Source organism: Mustela nivalis (genome assembly GCF_964662115.1).
Source record: "Mustela nivalis genome assembly, chromosome: 18".
Taxonomy (NCBI): Eukaryota; Metazoa; Chordata; class Mammalia; order Carnivora; family Mustelidae; genus Mustela; species Mustela nivalis.
Window position 1 is genome coordinate 57,702,498 of NC_139037.1, and position 16,218 is coordinate 57,718,715.

Consider the following 16,218-nt stretch of genomic DNA (forward strand, 5'->3'; position numbering starts at 1 on the left):
CCAGGTTACGTGCCCTCACTGGGCTCATGGATTCCCCAACTCTGTGCCCTTGAGATCATCCCCAACAGATCTGGGTCCCTCTCTGTACTGTGAGCCCTAGGAGGGGGAGGGCCTGGAGGTGTCTCAGTCCATGCCTTGTCCCCAATACTGCCCAGCACTGGGGTGGGCACACAGTAGGTACTTAGGAAATGTTTCCTATTGATTAATAAATTATATGAGACAGTATCTTTGGTTCAGCCCATTTTAGGTGGACCCCTATAAGTTCATAACCCAGAAAATATGATGGCCTGAAAAGTAAAAGGAAATTCATCTTCACTGTAATGTGGTCCATGTTTTTTGTCTCATAAAACCTTGAGGACTGATAGGCGCTGTCTGAGCTTTCGTCCTGTAGGATGTGTGCTTCAAATTTCTCGATCTGTTCCACCTTCACTCAGGTCATCCCACATCCCACAGGGTCTGGGTGAGTTCCTCTATTGTCAAGAAACTCAAAAAAACACCCTTTGGCATTTCAGGACCTCTCACCCACTGTTCTGCCTCATCCCCTCAGAGAGGAGGCAGACCCTGTAGGAAGTCCTCTGACTCCCTACCCTCCTCTGTCCTGTTGTCCTGCTGTAGACTGATTCACAGGCCGGAGTCTCACAATGTGTTGTGTGTGGGCGAAGCCCCCTCATTGGGAACAGACCCTACAGCTTGGCAGACTCATATTTAAGAGCTTTTTATTGGCGACAGTGCAGAACCACGGCGGGAGGGTAGTGGCCCAGTGCCAGCCAGTCCCAGCCCCCCAGGGTCAGGTGCAAAATACAAAAAGAGAATCACAAATACAGCATGGGGCGAGGGGTTGGGATTCAATAAGTTGTGGTCCAGCAGGGGCAGCCCCCCCCCCCAAGTCTCACACTCACACCCAGAATCCTTAAAAGATACAGACTGTAGAAGTCTATGATTCCTCAGGCTTCACTCACGAAAATAAAATCTCACGTCCCCAACAAAGCCAGAGTCAGGAGACAGCTGGAGGACCGGGGACAGTCAGCAAACAGACCCAAAACGACCAAGTGAAAACAGGGAGAGAAAAGACGGCCAGAGACTGCCCCGAACCACCGGAGGGGCCAAGACAATCCGGAGAGACAGCGAGAGACAGCCAGAGGAAAGGGAGCCTGAAACAGGCTGACTCGAAGTTTCCAGAAGCAGTGTTTCCCAGTCAACGGGGCGCTGCTTTGGGGGCCAACGTGATGCAGGCCGACGTTGCAGAAGCGCTCACACACTCACGCGCACGCACGCACACTCACACCCATATATAATATATTTATTTATACATAATAGATATAAGTGCCTTTCGGAAACCAGGAAAGGGATAAATAGCCACGGGGCGGGGTGGGGGGCGCGGGACAGGGCACGTGGAATGTTTCCCATGCAGCACAGAAGGCGGCGTGGCCCACCCTAAGTTAAAAAAATATCAATCCGCCTCAGGAGAGAGTTCTCGAGAGGTGAAGCACAAGGACAGGCGGGGCAGGGGAGCCCGAACCCAGAATCAGGACTTGTGGAGGGCCTGGGGCAGGGAAGCTGGGACCGCAGGAGAGCAGCCCCTTCGAGTTTGCCAGTCCGAAAATACTGGGGCTTGGGGGGGCCAAAGCCTCGGCCTTGAAGTCTTCTCCGGAAAAAATACTGGGGGTCCCCTGGCAACCTCTCATTGTTCCCTTTCTAGAAAGGATGTAGGGGTGCCACGGGGAGGGAGAAGTTGGCGTCCTAGGCCGGGGTAAGAGGACAGGCCTTAAATAAAAAGGCCAGGGCTTGGGGCTGAGGGTCCTGAGGACAGAGGCCACGCGGTTGGAAAACTGTCACCCCCACTCTCCATCCTGTCACCCCTGGAGTCTAACTCACTGTTGAGGGGAGGAAGGAGGCAGCTGGGGCGAGGGGAGACCAAGGAAAGGATTTGAGGCGGGAGGAGGGCACAATCCGCTCCCCACCAAGGGTTCTGTCTCATCGGGCTCCCCCCACCCCCCACCCCCAATCCGGCCAACTCGGTTCACAGTATAAAGCACTCCAGCAGGACGGGCATCACAGCGCCCCCTGCTGCCTGAATCAGAGAGGCCCAGCAAGGAAGGCCGGGAGGGAAGGCTGAGCCAGGCTGGGGAGGCTTGGGGTAACACTGTCATCAGAAAAGGAGGGCTGGGGGCCGACTTGGAATTGAGGGGGGGGGGGGATTCTTAGGAGGCCAAGAATTCAGATCAGAGCCACTTTTGCCAGGAGTGGGAAGGCTGGACAGCCAGGGAGCGAGGTTCACATTTCAGACTAAGTCGGTGGGAGGGAAGGAGATTATCATAAGGGGCATCAACTTCCCTTAAAGGGAGGCTCAATTCTGAAGAGGATCTAACCACGTGGAAATGTTGGATAAATAAGCTAGGGTCGGGGGAGCAGGGAGAACCAGCCTGGTCACCCCCTGAAGGGTGGGTGTGGGAGGCGGTGGGGCAGTGGTCTGTGGCATTTCCTTGTCGGGCCTCTCTGGAGCAGAGTTCAGCCCACCCCGCAGCCCACCACCAGCACCCCTTTCCCTCCGCCCAAAGCGAGGCGCCCCCCAACCCCCCACCCATCCCCAGAGGTTGGGTTGAGGTGAAAGGGCCAACAGGCAGCTGGGGGCGGGGTCCATTCCCTCCCCGCCCCCTGCCCCCAAAGTCACCAGCTTCCTGGCCTCGCCGGGCCACAGAAACAAGAGGCGGCACAAAACACAAGGAGGTCCTCCTGTCCGATGACAGTGATCGCAGAGAGTCAGACAGGAGAGGCAGGAAGGCCACACACCCGCTTTGTCTCTTCCCCTCTCTCTCTCTTCCTCCTCCTCTTCCAAATCGCTCCCCCTCGTGTGTTTGTTTGTTTTGTGTCTAAAGAGTTCACAGAGCAAGAAGGGAGGGCGAGTTCAGGGGGTCGGTGGGCTGGTCACTGCCGCTGGGGCGTTGGGCGCCGGTGAACGCGGAGACCTCCGGGCAGGTGAGGACAAACGAGGAAGTGTACGAAGGGTTAACAACGGGGAAGGGGTCGCCGAGGACTTGAACTTCACTGTGTGTAAAGAGAGAAGCTGTCAGGTTGGGGGATGCGTCTTGGCTGGTCTGGAAGGGCAGGGGCGGTGGTGGCGGGGGCGGCAGCAGCCAGCTGAAACCATCTTCCTTAGTGGATGCCGACCCCGGCAAATCTCTCACCTCCGCCATCGGGCCGGGCCCCGGCCCCTCTTCGTAGGGGATCTTGCAGCCCGGTTTGTGGGCCACCAGCACAAACTCCAGACGCTCCTTCTCCTTTTGGAGCTCAGCGATCTCCGACTCCAGCTCTGCCTTTTCTTCCTCCAACTGATCTGTCTCCTGGGGTCCAGTCACACGCAGGAGGGGGAAGAAGGAGAAAAAGGCCGTGAGTGACAGGACAAGGTGGGTCATGACTGAAACCATGTCCCTTACTCCTGCTGCTGAGGCCCCCGGCTGGAAGGCAGCTTGGGGCTGAGTGGCGAGACCCCCTGATGTGGGGTCCGGATGTACTACAGGAGTCAGGGCAAGGGTCTCGCCTTCCGGGAGCCTGTCCCCACCCCCCACCCCACCTCCCCTGCCATGTGTTCAGTGGGAACTGAGAAGCGCACAGGGGCACAAGGAGAGCTCTAGTTGCCAGAGGCACTCAGAGGTTTGTTGAATGAATGAATGAATGATTGTTCCCTGTTTGTAATGCCACCTCTTCTCCACCTTTCCCCTTCCCCCTCTGTCTCCCAGGGAAGAGACCCGGCGGGAAAGGAGAGGATTTTCCCGATTTCCTCTAGGGGCAGCAGGTCACCCTGTAGGAACCAGTCCCAGACCAAGGTAAGTTGTAAAAAAGGGAAGGAGGTGTTGGCGCATGCCACCTGCCCCACTCTGAGCGGTCTGGGTGCGTATGGTAAGAACTGACGTGGGATCAAAGCTTTTGGCTTCCCAGACTCTCCAGAATGTCAAAGCTAGAAGGAGCCTGGAAAATTCCAGGAGGGGTGGAAGAGATGGAGAAACCGAGGCAAAAATGGGCTATGGCTTGCCCAAGCCCAAAAGGGAGAAGAAAGGACAGGACTTCTGGGAAAGGTCATAAAGCGGGACTGGCATGGCTGGGTGTGTGGAAGGGTCTGTGTGTGTACCGGGGATTACCCCACCTGGCCACACCCATACCTAGTTCACGTGCAGAACCTCTGGCTCTCAGCCCAGGACCAGGGCACAGGTGGCAAGGGGCAAAGGATGGGGGAGAGCCCCCCTCCCATGTGCCCTCACCCCTCCCTCCCCAGGCCGCTGCTCACCGCCTGGAGTCGGTCAGTCAGCTCCCTCCGACGGTTCCTACACTTAGCTGCTGCCAATTTGTTGCGTTCCCGACGAACCCTTCTCTTCTCCTCCTCCTCCGGAGTAAGCTGAGTAGGGGAGACAGAGGCCATGAGGTCTGCGGACACGGTGCGCTGCCTCCATCCGTCCCAACCCCCTCTTCTTCCCCAGGGGCCACAGGAGGACCCTCTATTCCTTCCCATCTGTAGCAAGGATGCTAGGGTTTCTGTGGCACTAAGGCCTCAGTGGTCCCTCACCCCACTGGTGAGAAAGTTCCCACCTCTCTTGCTTCCTACTCCCAGGCCAAGTTGAGATGCCCCTTACTCACCGTCTCCTCTCGGGGTCTCCGAGGCCGGGCTCGGGCCGGGCGGGCAGGCCCAGGTCCACTGGTGGTTCCGCTGGTGGAAGGTCCACCACTGCCAGTAGCTCCGCCGCTGCTGTAGCCGCTCATGCCTGGCGTGGAGTAACTGGTTCCTGGCATGTCGTAGGGGTCGACAGCTGGGGGCTGGGAGGCCAGTGGTTGCCCCTGGGACTGGGCCATGGAAGAGATGAGGGTGGGTTGCACGAGCCACTGGAGGTCCTGGCTGGTTGTGATCGCGGTGACCGTGGGCACGAAGGAACCGGGCATTTCCCCGAGACCGGCGCACTCCTACGGGGTGACACATACACACACAGGCGTAGACACACAAACAGAGACACCGACACACACACACCCAACACACATACACACACCGACCCCGTGAGTGAGCACAGGGCGAGCGGGTGTGGATGTGTGTGTCACAGGCAAAAAGCCACAACACCCACCCTTCCACTACACCGTGACGCAGTGCTAATGAGAGGATTTCTGCTCAACTGGCTTCTACCTCCTCCTTCTTCTTCGGGGAAAGGTTGCACGGTTCCAGCGGGTGGTGAATCACACCCCGGGTTGGTGACTCTTAGGTGGGGGGGTGGGGAGGAGGCTGGACACAGCCGGGTGACAGAACCCCCGGGAAGGAGTCACAGCCACACACACAGCCACAACACCCCACCCCCACCCCAGAGGCAAGGGGAGGGAGAGAGAGAGGCCTTAGGCCAAGCCTTCCTCTACACTCACACCCGTACACACACCCCTCTGAGCCGGGGGGATGAGCGACTGGAAGGTCCATGAGACCTCCGTGCAGAGGCGGGGGGTCTTAGTTAAAAGGGTGTTGGGGGACGGCCCTAGGAGTTTTGAACAACGTTTCAAGTAATTGTTTCTCTACAGAGTGAGACTGACAAAAGACAGATTACGGTAAGCGGGACAGGTAGAGAAAAGTGACGATCGGGCTCCCTCAGACTACCACGGAGGGAGAATGGTGTACGTCCTGCGCCCTGAGCGGGAGCGGCGCTCATCTACCCCCACCCCCAAATGGAACCCTAGGACTGCTCGGAAGGCTTAACTACTCTCCCAGGGGGCGTGGTGAGGGATGGGCTGGCTCGCTGGCCAATGAGAGTCCAGGAAGCCCAGAGGAGGCGGGGCTCCTGGAGACAACCTGGCTGGTTCCCCTAGGGCTAACGGTTCTAGTCCTGTCTTCCGACACAGCGAAGGGATCGGGTGACCGGAGAAGGGGGACTGGGACTGTGTCTGTGTGTGCCCGGAGAAGAGAGTGACGGCCACCCATGTCTCCCAAAGAGACCCCGGCACACAGACGCTCTCGGCCCCTGAGATGGGAGGGCCCTGATCCCCGCGAGGTCCTCGCGAACCCATTGGATCGCAGAGGGTCGCTCCTGTCGCGACAGGAATCCCCTCTCTCTGCCTTCAGAGGCCCGTAAAAGAGACCCCAGCGCCGAGGAACCACGAGTTCCGGGGACGGAGCTGGGGGAAGGGAAATGCACCCTACAAATAGGAAGGGAAAGTTGATTGGCCGTAGCCTGCGCCGCGGCGACCAATCGGAACGCCGGGCTGCCCCCTCCCTTAGCAACGTGGCCCAGGCGTTCCAAAATAGAACGCTCCGGGACGTCAGGGGCGGGGCGGACGAAGGGGGCGCCGCGCGCCGTGCGTGCCCCGCGTCAGACGGAGGATTCCAGCGCGTCAGCCGTTACGCACGGGTCCCCCGTTACGTCTCCGCGCAGGAGGCGGAGGCAGAGCTTCCAAGCGAGGGTTCGAGGCCAGCTCGCTCGCGGGATCGAGGGCAACTCGATGCTGGAGTAGGCGCTCCGATGGAGAAGGAAAAGGGAAGAGGCTACTGGAAGCTTCCCCGGAATTTCCCCCACCTGCCTAACTGCGCTAGCTCCAGGTTGGGGACCTGAGTCGGGAGCAGTCCCGGAGCAAGCTAAAAGTTCTCAGCCCTGCTACCGCATACACGTTGCACTGAACGGAGCATTCTCCCCACCCCCAAAGCTCACCTCTCTGCTTTCCCTCCCAGCGATCCGCGCACTCCACCAATTGCAAACACGCCCCGACTTTGCAGTTTGCCAAGTGCGCGGTGAGCCTATTCCCTCTCAGATCCCGAGTTTTGGTGCGTCTCTATTTGGGGTGGAGGGATTGCTCGATCCATTCCTGACTTTTAAAAAATAAAGCCCACAAAGCAGCACCCTAACCCTCTAGAACTTACCTGGGAGGCGGCGGCGGTGGGTGGACTGCCGAAGGAGTCCACTGAAGACAGATACTGAGACTCGGCGGAGGGTGAGGAGCTGCACCGGGAGCCGGAGTCGTAGTCTCCGGGGAAAGCTTGAAACATTTCCCTGGGCACAGGGGGGGCCCTGTGACCACGCTGAGGTCGCCGGGAAGCCAAGGCTATGGCCGGGTGGAAAAGAAAGCTGCGAGTCCGGGGTGAGCCGACCGCGTCCCCTAAGCGCGCTGTCCGAGGAAACTCGGGATGGGGGCAGCGTCCCGCTCCAACAATGGCAAAGTTTCTGTGCAATTCCTCTGCGGTGCCCAGGCCCCCACAAGATGCCGCTGTGCCTCCTGAAAGTCCAGGCTCCGCAGGACCCAGGGGCGTGGGGGGGGGATCGCTCCCCCAGAGGCGGAAAGCGCTGTCTTGCTGTACAGAATCGGCTTCGGGTGCGCTCTCCTCCACGCGTCCAGCGGGTCCCACGGGGGGAGGGGAGTAATAAAGAAGACAAAAAGAGTAAGTCGCTCCTCCAAAATAAAATGTAGAATTATCTAGAAGAATCCTCCCCAAAACTTTCTCGCCGGAAAAGAAAAGCCAAACTGAACTTCACAGCCCCCAAGAAAAACCACAACAATCAAGTCCCCAAGTTCCAGCTCCGCCTGTCCCTGCCGAGGCCGTAGCTCTCAGTCTTATGAATGAACCCCAAAGCCGCCAGCCTGTATTTATATGCCCGGGACCCGCCTCCCTGCTTACGTCACCCTACCCCAGCTCCACAAACTTCCTAAAATCTCCGGCCCTGCTGAACTCAGCCCCGCGCCGTCCCGCAAGAGGTCTGCCCTAGCCTCGGTCTGTCCACCTGCATCACCCTCGCGACCCTGGGGGTCGTGGGGGCTGCATTCCAGAGCCCTCGGCGGGAGGGGATCCCGGCCCCGCCTCCCAGGAGTTCCTGTGACGCAATTAGCCATATAAGGAGCTCGGCCGGCGCGGCAGAGTGTTTGTTTGGTATCCTAGCAATTACGTCAGAGGGAATCCCTCGCTCGCTCGCGCGCTCACCCCGCGCGCCTGCGGAACCCGCCCGCACCTGCGCAGTGCCGCGCCGCCCCGGGGGCTGGTATTAATAGGCTCTGAATCTAGCCTGGGGAAGACCCGGGTAAGTGGGTACTTTTCACCTCCGGCAGCCCCTCCCAGCCCTCCCGGTGGAGCAGCGCCCTCACTCAAGAAGGTCAGATCCCCAGAAAGAGACCCTGGCTGGTGTGGTGTAGCCACGTAGGCGGGGAAACTGAGTCCCGAGCGGAGTGGGAGGGACTGTGATGTTCCAGATGAAAGAGGAGGTGGGGGTGGAGTCCCGAGGCTTCTGGTAGCTTCGGTCCTGGTGGCCCTGACTTGGGGAAATGTTATTCCTTTCTGAGCTTCAGCTTCAGTTTTCCCGTCCGGGCAAAGGATGTGTGTTTTGGACCCCCTGGCCCCGCACGCAGTCCGGCGTTTGGGAGGTACGCGGGTTTGGAGCGGGCAGAGAACAGAATTCAGCGTGAGAAGTCCCTGCTGATAGTGGTGGTAACCTCTCCTTCCCGCTTCATAATCCTCCCTTTAGACCTAAGAAAAAATGTGTGTTGAATAAGAATTGATAATAATAATAGATGCCGTGTATTTAACTACGAGCAAATACCAGCCTCCTGTTGTAAGCCTTTCACCACGAGATCTGTAATCCTTAAACCAGCGTTTGAAGGTTAAGGGAGGAAAATCTTCACTTTATTAAAGAGGGAAAAAATACTCGAAGAGGTTAAGTGACTTGTCCAGGATCCCATGGCAAGAAATTCAAACCCAGAATGTTAAACTGCAGAGCTCCTACCATCTTCCTGATTTCTGAGAACTGCCTGGTTCAGCGGGACTCCCTGAAAACCCTGGGTCTTGGGATTGTTTAAAGGGTAACGGTGATTTCTGGGAAACCTAAGCCTTTCGAACCTACCTCCTGCTACCTTCTGCTGGTGGTGTGTACTGTTGTGACCCAGGCTTAGAGCGGTAGAGCTGCTTTCCTGAGGCCTCCCAGTTAGGAAACAGGGTTTAAGAATTTAATGAAGGTATTTGGGATGCCACAGCCCCCAACTCTTAAGCACCACTGGGAGGGGTCCCACCTGCTGCTTCGCAAATCTCAGAGATCTGGTGCTTCCCTCCCAGTGCAGAGCGTGACCGGGTCCTGGACATGGAGGGAGAAGTGCTTTGAGATTGTTGAAACCCAGAGAGGGGGAGGCCTTGGCTCAGGGTCACACAGTGGGTCTGAGGCTGAGCAGGAGGGGGTGAGTGGGCCCTGATTCCCTGCAGAATCTTGCTTCCCTGCTTCCTGTAGATCCTGGGGAAGGGGAGGGAGACATGGAAGGCTGGAGGGACACAGGGGGCAAGATGGTGGGGGAGGTCAAGGTTTCCAGACAAAAGCACAGCCTCCAGCCTCCCCTCCACCTCTTTACCCCACGCCCCCTCTGTCTGCCACCAGTCTGGAAGTAGGGATGAGGACTAGGAGATGACACAGCAACCACCAGCAGGCAGTGACTCGGCCCTGGCAGCAGACAGGAGTGACCCCTCATTCCCTGTCCTGTCCAAGCCCCTCATCCCTGCTACAGCATAAAGGAGATGACACAGGAGACACCCAGGCTGCCCAAAAGCCTTCACACCCCGACACAGGTGGTGTACATATCCACGGACACGCGGGTATTCCAACCTTCACCTCCGATGGGCAACACACATGCCCCCACACACTGAAACACAGTCATGCGGTCCCCAGCATACGTGACCCGTACACCTTCGCTGTGGTTGCACTCAGATACTCTTCATACCATCATTACAAGGGCTCATTCTTCTTGAGTGCTCATATTCATTTTCTTCCTTCTCACAACCCTCCTATGAGGTAGGAACTGTCATTCAGCCTACAAGGAAACAGAAGCCCAGAGAGGTGAAGTCACTTTCCTAGAGTCACACAGCACAGGAGTGGCGAAGCCAAGATAAGAATGCAGCGCCTCAGCTTCAGAGCCCATGTTTCTATTTTATTTATTTATTTATTTATTTTTCAGATTTTATTCTTTTTTTTTTTAAATGATTTTATTTATTTGACAGAGATCACAAGTAGGCAGAAAGAGAGGGGGGAAGCAGGCTCCCTGCTGAGCAGAGAGCCTGATGCGGGGCTCGATCCCAGGACCCTGGGATCATGACCTGAGCCGAAGGCAGAGAGGCTTTAACCCACTGAGCCACCCAGGCGCCCCTTTCAGATTTTATTCTTAAGTAATCTCTACACCTAGCATGGGGCTCAAATTTCCAACCCCAAGATCAAGAGTCACATGGCCCACCTTCTGAGCTGGCCAGGCCCCCGACCCTAAGCTTTTATTTCATGAGTTCACGTGTAGATGGCCATGCTTGTGCAGACACTGGATATTTATCCTCTTGACTGGTGGTCCCAGAATCTAGGTGGCCCAGGCTTACATTCTTGTCCCACCACTTAGTGGTTGGGTGACCCTGAGTTATGCTGTCTGGAGCTTCTGTTTCCTGACCTAGGAAAGGGGGTCAGGAATCATGCCCAGCTCATGGGGCTGGAGGGGGATTACATGAGGTGAAGATCAGGAAAGCTTCTGGAACAGGCCTGGCGCGTTGTAGGGATTTGTTTTATTATTAAAACAGAGCCAACCTGATCTTTGCAGATAGAGACCCTCCCAGAGATGTCAGCCAGCAGAGACACACAAGGTCACATTATAACTCTCTTCTTTTTAAAAAGATTTTATTTATTTATTTGACAGAGAGTAGGCAGAGAGGCAGGCAGAGAGAGAGGGGGAAGCAGGCTTCCCGCTGATCAGAGAGCCCGATGCGGGGCTCGATTCCAGGACCCTGAGATCATGACCTGAGCCGAAGGCAGAGGCCCAACCCACTGAGCCACACAGGTGCCCATCATTACCTTCTACCTCCATAAAGACATCTTTGAAATTATATTTTATTGGGTGCCTGGGGGGCTCAGTTGACTGGGGCTCCAACTCTTGATTTTGCCTCAGTCTCGGGGTCCTACTAGAGCCCCACACTCAGCAGGGAGTCTGCTCAAGATTCTCTCTTTCCCTCTCCCTCTGCCCCTCCCTTTCTCTCACCCTCAAATAAATCTTTTAGAAAAATAATAAAATAGGATTATTATGGGGCACCTGGGTGGCTCCGTGGGTTAAAGTCTCTGCCTTCGGCTCAGGTCATGATCTCAGGGTCCTGGGATCGAGCCCTGCATGGGCCTCTCTGCTCAGCGGGGAGCCTGCTTCCTCCTCTCTCTGCCTGCCTGTGATCTCTGTCTGTCAAATAAATAAATAAAATCTTTTAAAAAAATGGGATTATTATGACTACATTGGTATAAATGTAGATAATACTATATATTAGAACATTTTGTTTTACCTAGAAGTTCAGGATTTTTTTTTCCTTTCTGATTTTTTTTTAAAGATTTTATTTATTTATTTGAGAGAGAGAGACAGACCGAGATATCGAGAGAGAGAGAGAGAGAGAGCATGAGTGGGGAGGAGAGGGAGAAGCAGGCTCCCTACTGAGCAGGGATCCCAATGCAGGGCTCAATCCCAGGACCCGGGGACCATGACCTGGACAGAAGGCAGACGTTTAACTGACTGAGCCACCCAGGCACCCCACCTTTTTTATTAAAGATTATTTATTTATTTATTTATTTGAACGGTGGGGAGGTGGTGGTGGGTGGACACAAGCCCGGGGGGAGGAAGAGGGAGAAGCAGGCTCCCGGCTGAGCAGGGAGCCTGAGGCAGGGCTGCATCCCAGGACCCAAAGGCAGATGCTTAATGACTGAGCTACAAAGGTGCCCCTTTTCTTCTGATCTTAAAAGAAATTACATATTTGGTGAGCCTCTAAAATTATCATAGGCCCCAGTACTGTGCCATTTTTGCCTAAGGGAAAAGGTGGCCCTGGTGACCCCCGCCAAACATACACAAAGTCACACACACACACACACACACACACACACACACACACACATGCATACCTTGTCCACAGAGCATGGGGTGGGCAAGGCAAGTCTTTCTTCAGAGGGCTCAACCCCAGGGAGCTTCCAGGAGGTGGAGGACTGGAATGTGGGGGAGAGGGCAAGACCTTCACTCCCCTACCCACCGCCCCACCAGAGCTTTGCAGGGCTTGGCTCTGCGTGGGGAGGGGCAGAGGCAGCCCTCAGCCTTCTGGCCCCACAGGTGAGGGCTGGGGTGGTGGTGAAGCTCTGGCTTGCTCAGAGCATCCTGTAAACAGCCCTGGGGGCAATTCTGCCAAAGGCAGGTGTCAGCACATCCTTCCATCCTTCCGTGGGCATAACTTATGCTACCCTGTGCCTCAGTTTCCCACCCACAGAGCAAGAAGGCTGGATGGCGGTGGGCTCAGAGTTCTCTTTGGCTCCAAAATTTAGTAATGCAAAGGAGGAGAGGGGGGAGGAGGGAAGCAAGTACTTAGTAGGCTGTGCTTGGTGCTTCCACGCACGTTAGAGCGCCAGCCCCATAAGGAGGTTGCGTTGTTATCTACATTGTACAGAAAAGAAACGAAAGGAGGTGCAGCCTTCTTCCTAGTTGTGTGATCATGAATCCACTGGGGAATCTGGTTACACCGCAGATCTGGTGGAGCCTTTGGCATTTCCAGCAAGCCTCTGGGTCATGCTGGGGTTTCAGCTGCAAGAGAAAGGTCTGTGGGTGTTTCTGCGGCATGGAATGGGGTGTGCGTGCGTGTGTGTGTGTGTGTGTGTGCAGGTGTGTACCCTGCTGTTGTGACTGTCGCCTCCGTGACTGTAGGGCCAGGCCAGTTAGTGATTTGCAGGCTCCTTGATTAAAAACACTGATAGTGTTTCTGGCTAGCCAGGCCAGCTCCCCACTGAGCAGTCCTGGAGGCCTCCTGGAGGTGGTGTCTGTAGAGTTTCAGGGAAGCCAAGTGGTCCAGACTGAGGACTCCTAGCTTGACTTTCCCAGTACACTGGCATTTGGAATTCAAACTCCCCATTCACCATGGCCCACAAGGTCTGGCATAACCTGGCCTGTGCCAACTGTCCATGTTCTAGACGCTGCGTTCTCCCTCCAGGTCTCTGCATGTGCTCTGCCCTCTCCCTGGAGCACTCTCCCTGTTGCTTCCTGCGTCTATAATCTCCTCCTCCAGGAAGCCCTCCCTGGGGCAGCTCCCTCCCAGCTCTTCCTCTCCGGGTTCATCGTCCTTTGGGAACTGGAGCTCTTTTTCCCGCCAGGCTGTACTGTTATTGAGGCCTGGGCTTGGGCTGTCCTGGTCACCGCCATGTCCCCAGCACAGTGCCCGGCCCCCTGTAGGTGCTCAGTAAACATTTGTGGACTAAATGAATCTTCACCGTTCACTGATTGGTGCATTCAAACTCTGACAGATTGTCTCCGACAGAAACATATCTGGGCCTCTCTGTTCCTTTGCCATCACACTGTGGGAAGGGGGACGATGTTCTAGACCCGTTGACAGGCGGGAAGCCTGCCTGTGGGTGTCGGGGCCTGGCTCCAGATGTCGATGAACAGTCAGCCTCCTGGTACTTCGTGCCTGTGTCCAAGGGGGAACTGAGCTGAGCTGGTGACCTTGGGTCTTTCCAGGGGTGTTTTGGGGTGTGGTAGGGGAGACACATTTTTCAGGGCTGCGAAGAAGAAGGCTTGGTTTACAGAAGCCAAACGTGGAAACGAAGACACGCACACGCCTTTCGCTTTTGTCTGCAAGGATACACAGATGCCGAAGCCACTGCACAATCACACGCACACAGCGAAGCACACATTGTGGTGCGGACACATCACAAAGGCGCGCGGATGCCCAACCACGCAGACACAACGGGCACGCTCCTTTGTGTGTCTGCAGAGACGCACAACTCCACACGCACGAACTGGCTGAGGCCCCCAGAGCTGCAGACGCACAGAATTTCTTAGCTATCCGCAGTCGTGCCAAAGGGCCTCTGTGGACTCGCTCAGAGTTATGTAAAAACCTATGGACCAAGGCACACAGATAATACGGAATCACACAGCCAGCTCCCATGACTGTGTCCGCTCTCTCCCACGCACACTCACACCACTCACACACACAGTTCCACGTATGTGGGCCTGCGCACAGAGCTAAGCAGAGGCCACTCTCAGCTGCTGGCCAGTCTCAGGTCCTGGCGCCAGGGGTGCTGTGGACCACTGTAAGGGCTCCCTTCTCATTCATCTGCAACCCAGACCCACCCAGCGTGGTGGTGTATCACTGACTGTAATCACTCCAGGCAGGGGGAGGCAGGAGTGTTCAGTGAGGTTGGAGCAAGCCAGGAGAACTTCCTGGAGGTCGTGAGTCTGGACGATCACCACCGAGTCCTGAAAAGATTTAGATGAGGAGAGAGTCCCTCAGAGCACTCTCTCCCAACTGTGGATACACAAGACCAAAGAAGAGGAAGCAGGAGAGACTGTGGGAAGCTAAGAGGAAGGACCAGACCAAGGTGGTGAGGGTGACTGTTTTGGAGAACTTTCCAACTGGACTTAGGATAACATGAGTAATATTAATAATATGGCAGCAGTTGTTTAAGAAAACCGACCATGTGACAGGTGTTACGTTGTACACAACCACTGTATCTTCTATTTTCTTTTTTTTTTTTCTTTTAAGTAAGCTCCACGCCCAGTGTGGGGCTCGAACTCACAACCCCAAGATCAAGAGTTGCATGCTCCACTGAAGGACCCAGCCAGCATGCCCCCTCCCCTGCAATGATCCGCTGTATTTTCTTGTTTAACTCTCCTGTAACACTTTAAGGAGGTTGCTAGCTGTGTGACCCTGGGCAAGTAACTTAACTTCTCTGAGCCTCAATATCCTCATCTGTAAAGTGGGGAGAACAAGGGCACCTCCCTCCTAGCATTGTTCTTAGGAGTAAATGAGTTTATATGCAAAATGCTTAGAGCATGGCCTGGCAGAAAGTATGTTCCCCGCAGAGTGTAGGCGCCCACAGGCGAAAAGTATTATTATGCCCATTCCCCAGATAAGGAAACTAAGGGCCCGAGACCTTAGGGAATTTGCTCGACTTGCAGGCTTGTGGGGAGGTGAGGCCCAGGTGGCAGCCCAGGCAGGGAGGCTCCCCTGCCCCAGGGTGGATGGTGCCAGGTCCTCCTCACCTGGGGTTCCTAGTGTGCGTGCCTGCAGGTGTGGGTGTGTGTGTGCGCACCTGTGTGTGTGAGGGCTTGCGTGAGCACATTGTGTGGCAAGTCCATTGTTCCCCGACCCCGTGGTTCTCTGCGCAATCAGCCTGGCCCTCCCCACCCCAGCAGGTCATCCAGCCGCTGCCCACAAGCCACAGCCTTCCAGCCACACCCACACAGGCTTCCTCCTCCAGCTCTGGGGCCTCCCCGCTGCTCTCCGCCACTCTCCGCCCCACGCTCTCCCTCCTGCACCTTCAAGACACCGGTGGCCCCAGTGGTCCTTGCCGGTAGCCAGCCCGTCCCTGACTCAGGCCCCATGCCCCCTCACTGACCCCCAAGCAGCCTGCCAGCCCCCGCAGCCAGACGGCCATGCGGAGGTGTCTCATGGGGGTCACAGCGGGCCACGTGCCCGCGCCCGCGGTGGCTGAATTCCGCCTGTGATTCAGTCGGCTTGTCTGGGCTGCCGGGGGTGCCCTGGCTAGATGATGTCAGTGGCCAGGTATGCAGCCCGGGGTTTCTCTGAGGTGACTCAGGCGCCTGAGCTACCCTTTCCCTCCTGTAGTAGACACTCTGGGCAGCTGTCCAGGGCCGGCAACGGGCCGGTGGCTTGACACTCCCTTCCCGGCCCCTTCCACGCCCTCAGAAGGCCTGAGCTGTGGGAACAGTGGGGTGGGGGGTAGGCACTTGGCAGGGCACAGAGGCTCAGGGCCCCATGCCAGCCCTGCCAGCCCAGCAGGCTTTCCCCACCTCCCTCCAAGACCCAGACTCACAGGTTGTTGTGGGATGAAATTCATTCATTCATATATTCATTCAATCAGCTGTTCAAACACATCTACTGAGCAGGTCCCCTGTGTCAGGCACTGGGGACCAGAGCTGGGGACAGAGCTGGGACCGAAACAGACAGAAATCCATTACAAGGCTCCTAGCGGGGTCTACACACTGTGCCTTGTAACCATTACTAGTGTTACCCCCTCCCCAAATTCTGTTCCCCCAGCCTTCAAGACTCAGGCTGGTGTCTCCTCCTTCTTCTAGGCAGCTCTCCAGACAGTTCTATCTTCTTTTAATCCTTAGTTCCTAACAGTCCTTGGAAGAAGTCCTTTCTGGAATCTGACCGTCCACCAGCCTGCCTCAGCAAATTCTCTTTCTTCTCTTCAACTGTCTGCATGTCCCATCCCCTTGAAGGAT

At 56.2% G+C, this 16,218-nt stretch overlaps 1 protein-coding gene across 3 annotated transcripts; it reads right to left on the minus strand.

Moving 5' to 3' along the window:
- Nucleotides 1-699: 699 nt before the first annotated feature.
- On the minus strand, nt 700-7,580 carry FOSB (FosB proto-oncogene, AP-1 transcription factor subunit). Of its 3 annotated transcripts, XM_082711374.1 has the most exons (5): nt 6,875-7,580; nt 4,630-4,950; nt 4,283-4,390; nt 3,186-3,341; nt 700-3,045 (listed from the first exon to the last, which is right to left on the minus strand). In XM_082711374.1, the coding sequence occupies exons 1-5, from the start codon at nt 6,998-7,000 to the stop codon at nt 3,043-3,045; spliced, it is 714 nt and encodes a 237-aa protein (XP_082567500.1). In that variant the 5' UTR covers nt 7,001-7,580; the 3' UTR covers nt 700-3,042. The 3 variants fall into 3 exon arrangements, with proteins under 3 accessions (XP_082567500.1, XP_082567498.1, XP_082567499.1); XM_082711372.1 differs by having other exon boundaries at nt 700-3,341; XM_082711373.1 differs by having other exon boundaries at nt 700-3,341; nt 4,630-4,833; nt 6,875-7,099.
- Between the last annotated feature and the right edge of the window lie 8,638 nt (nt 7,581-16,218).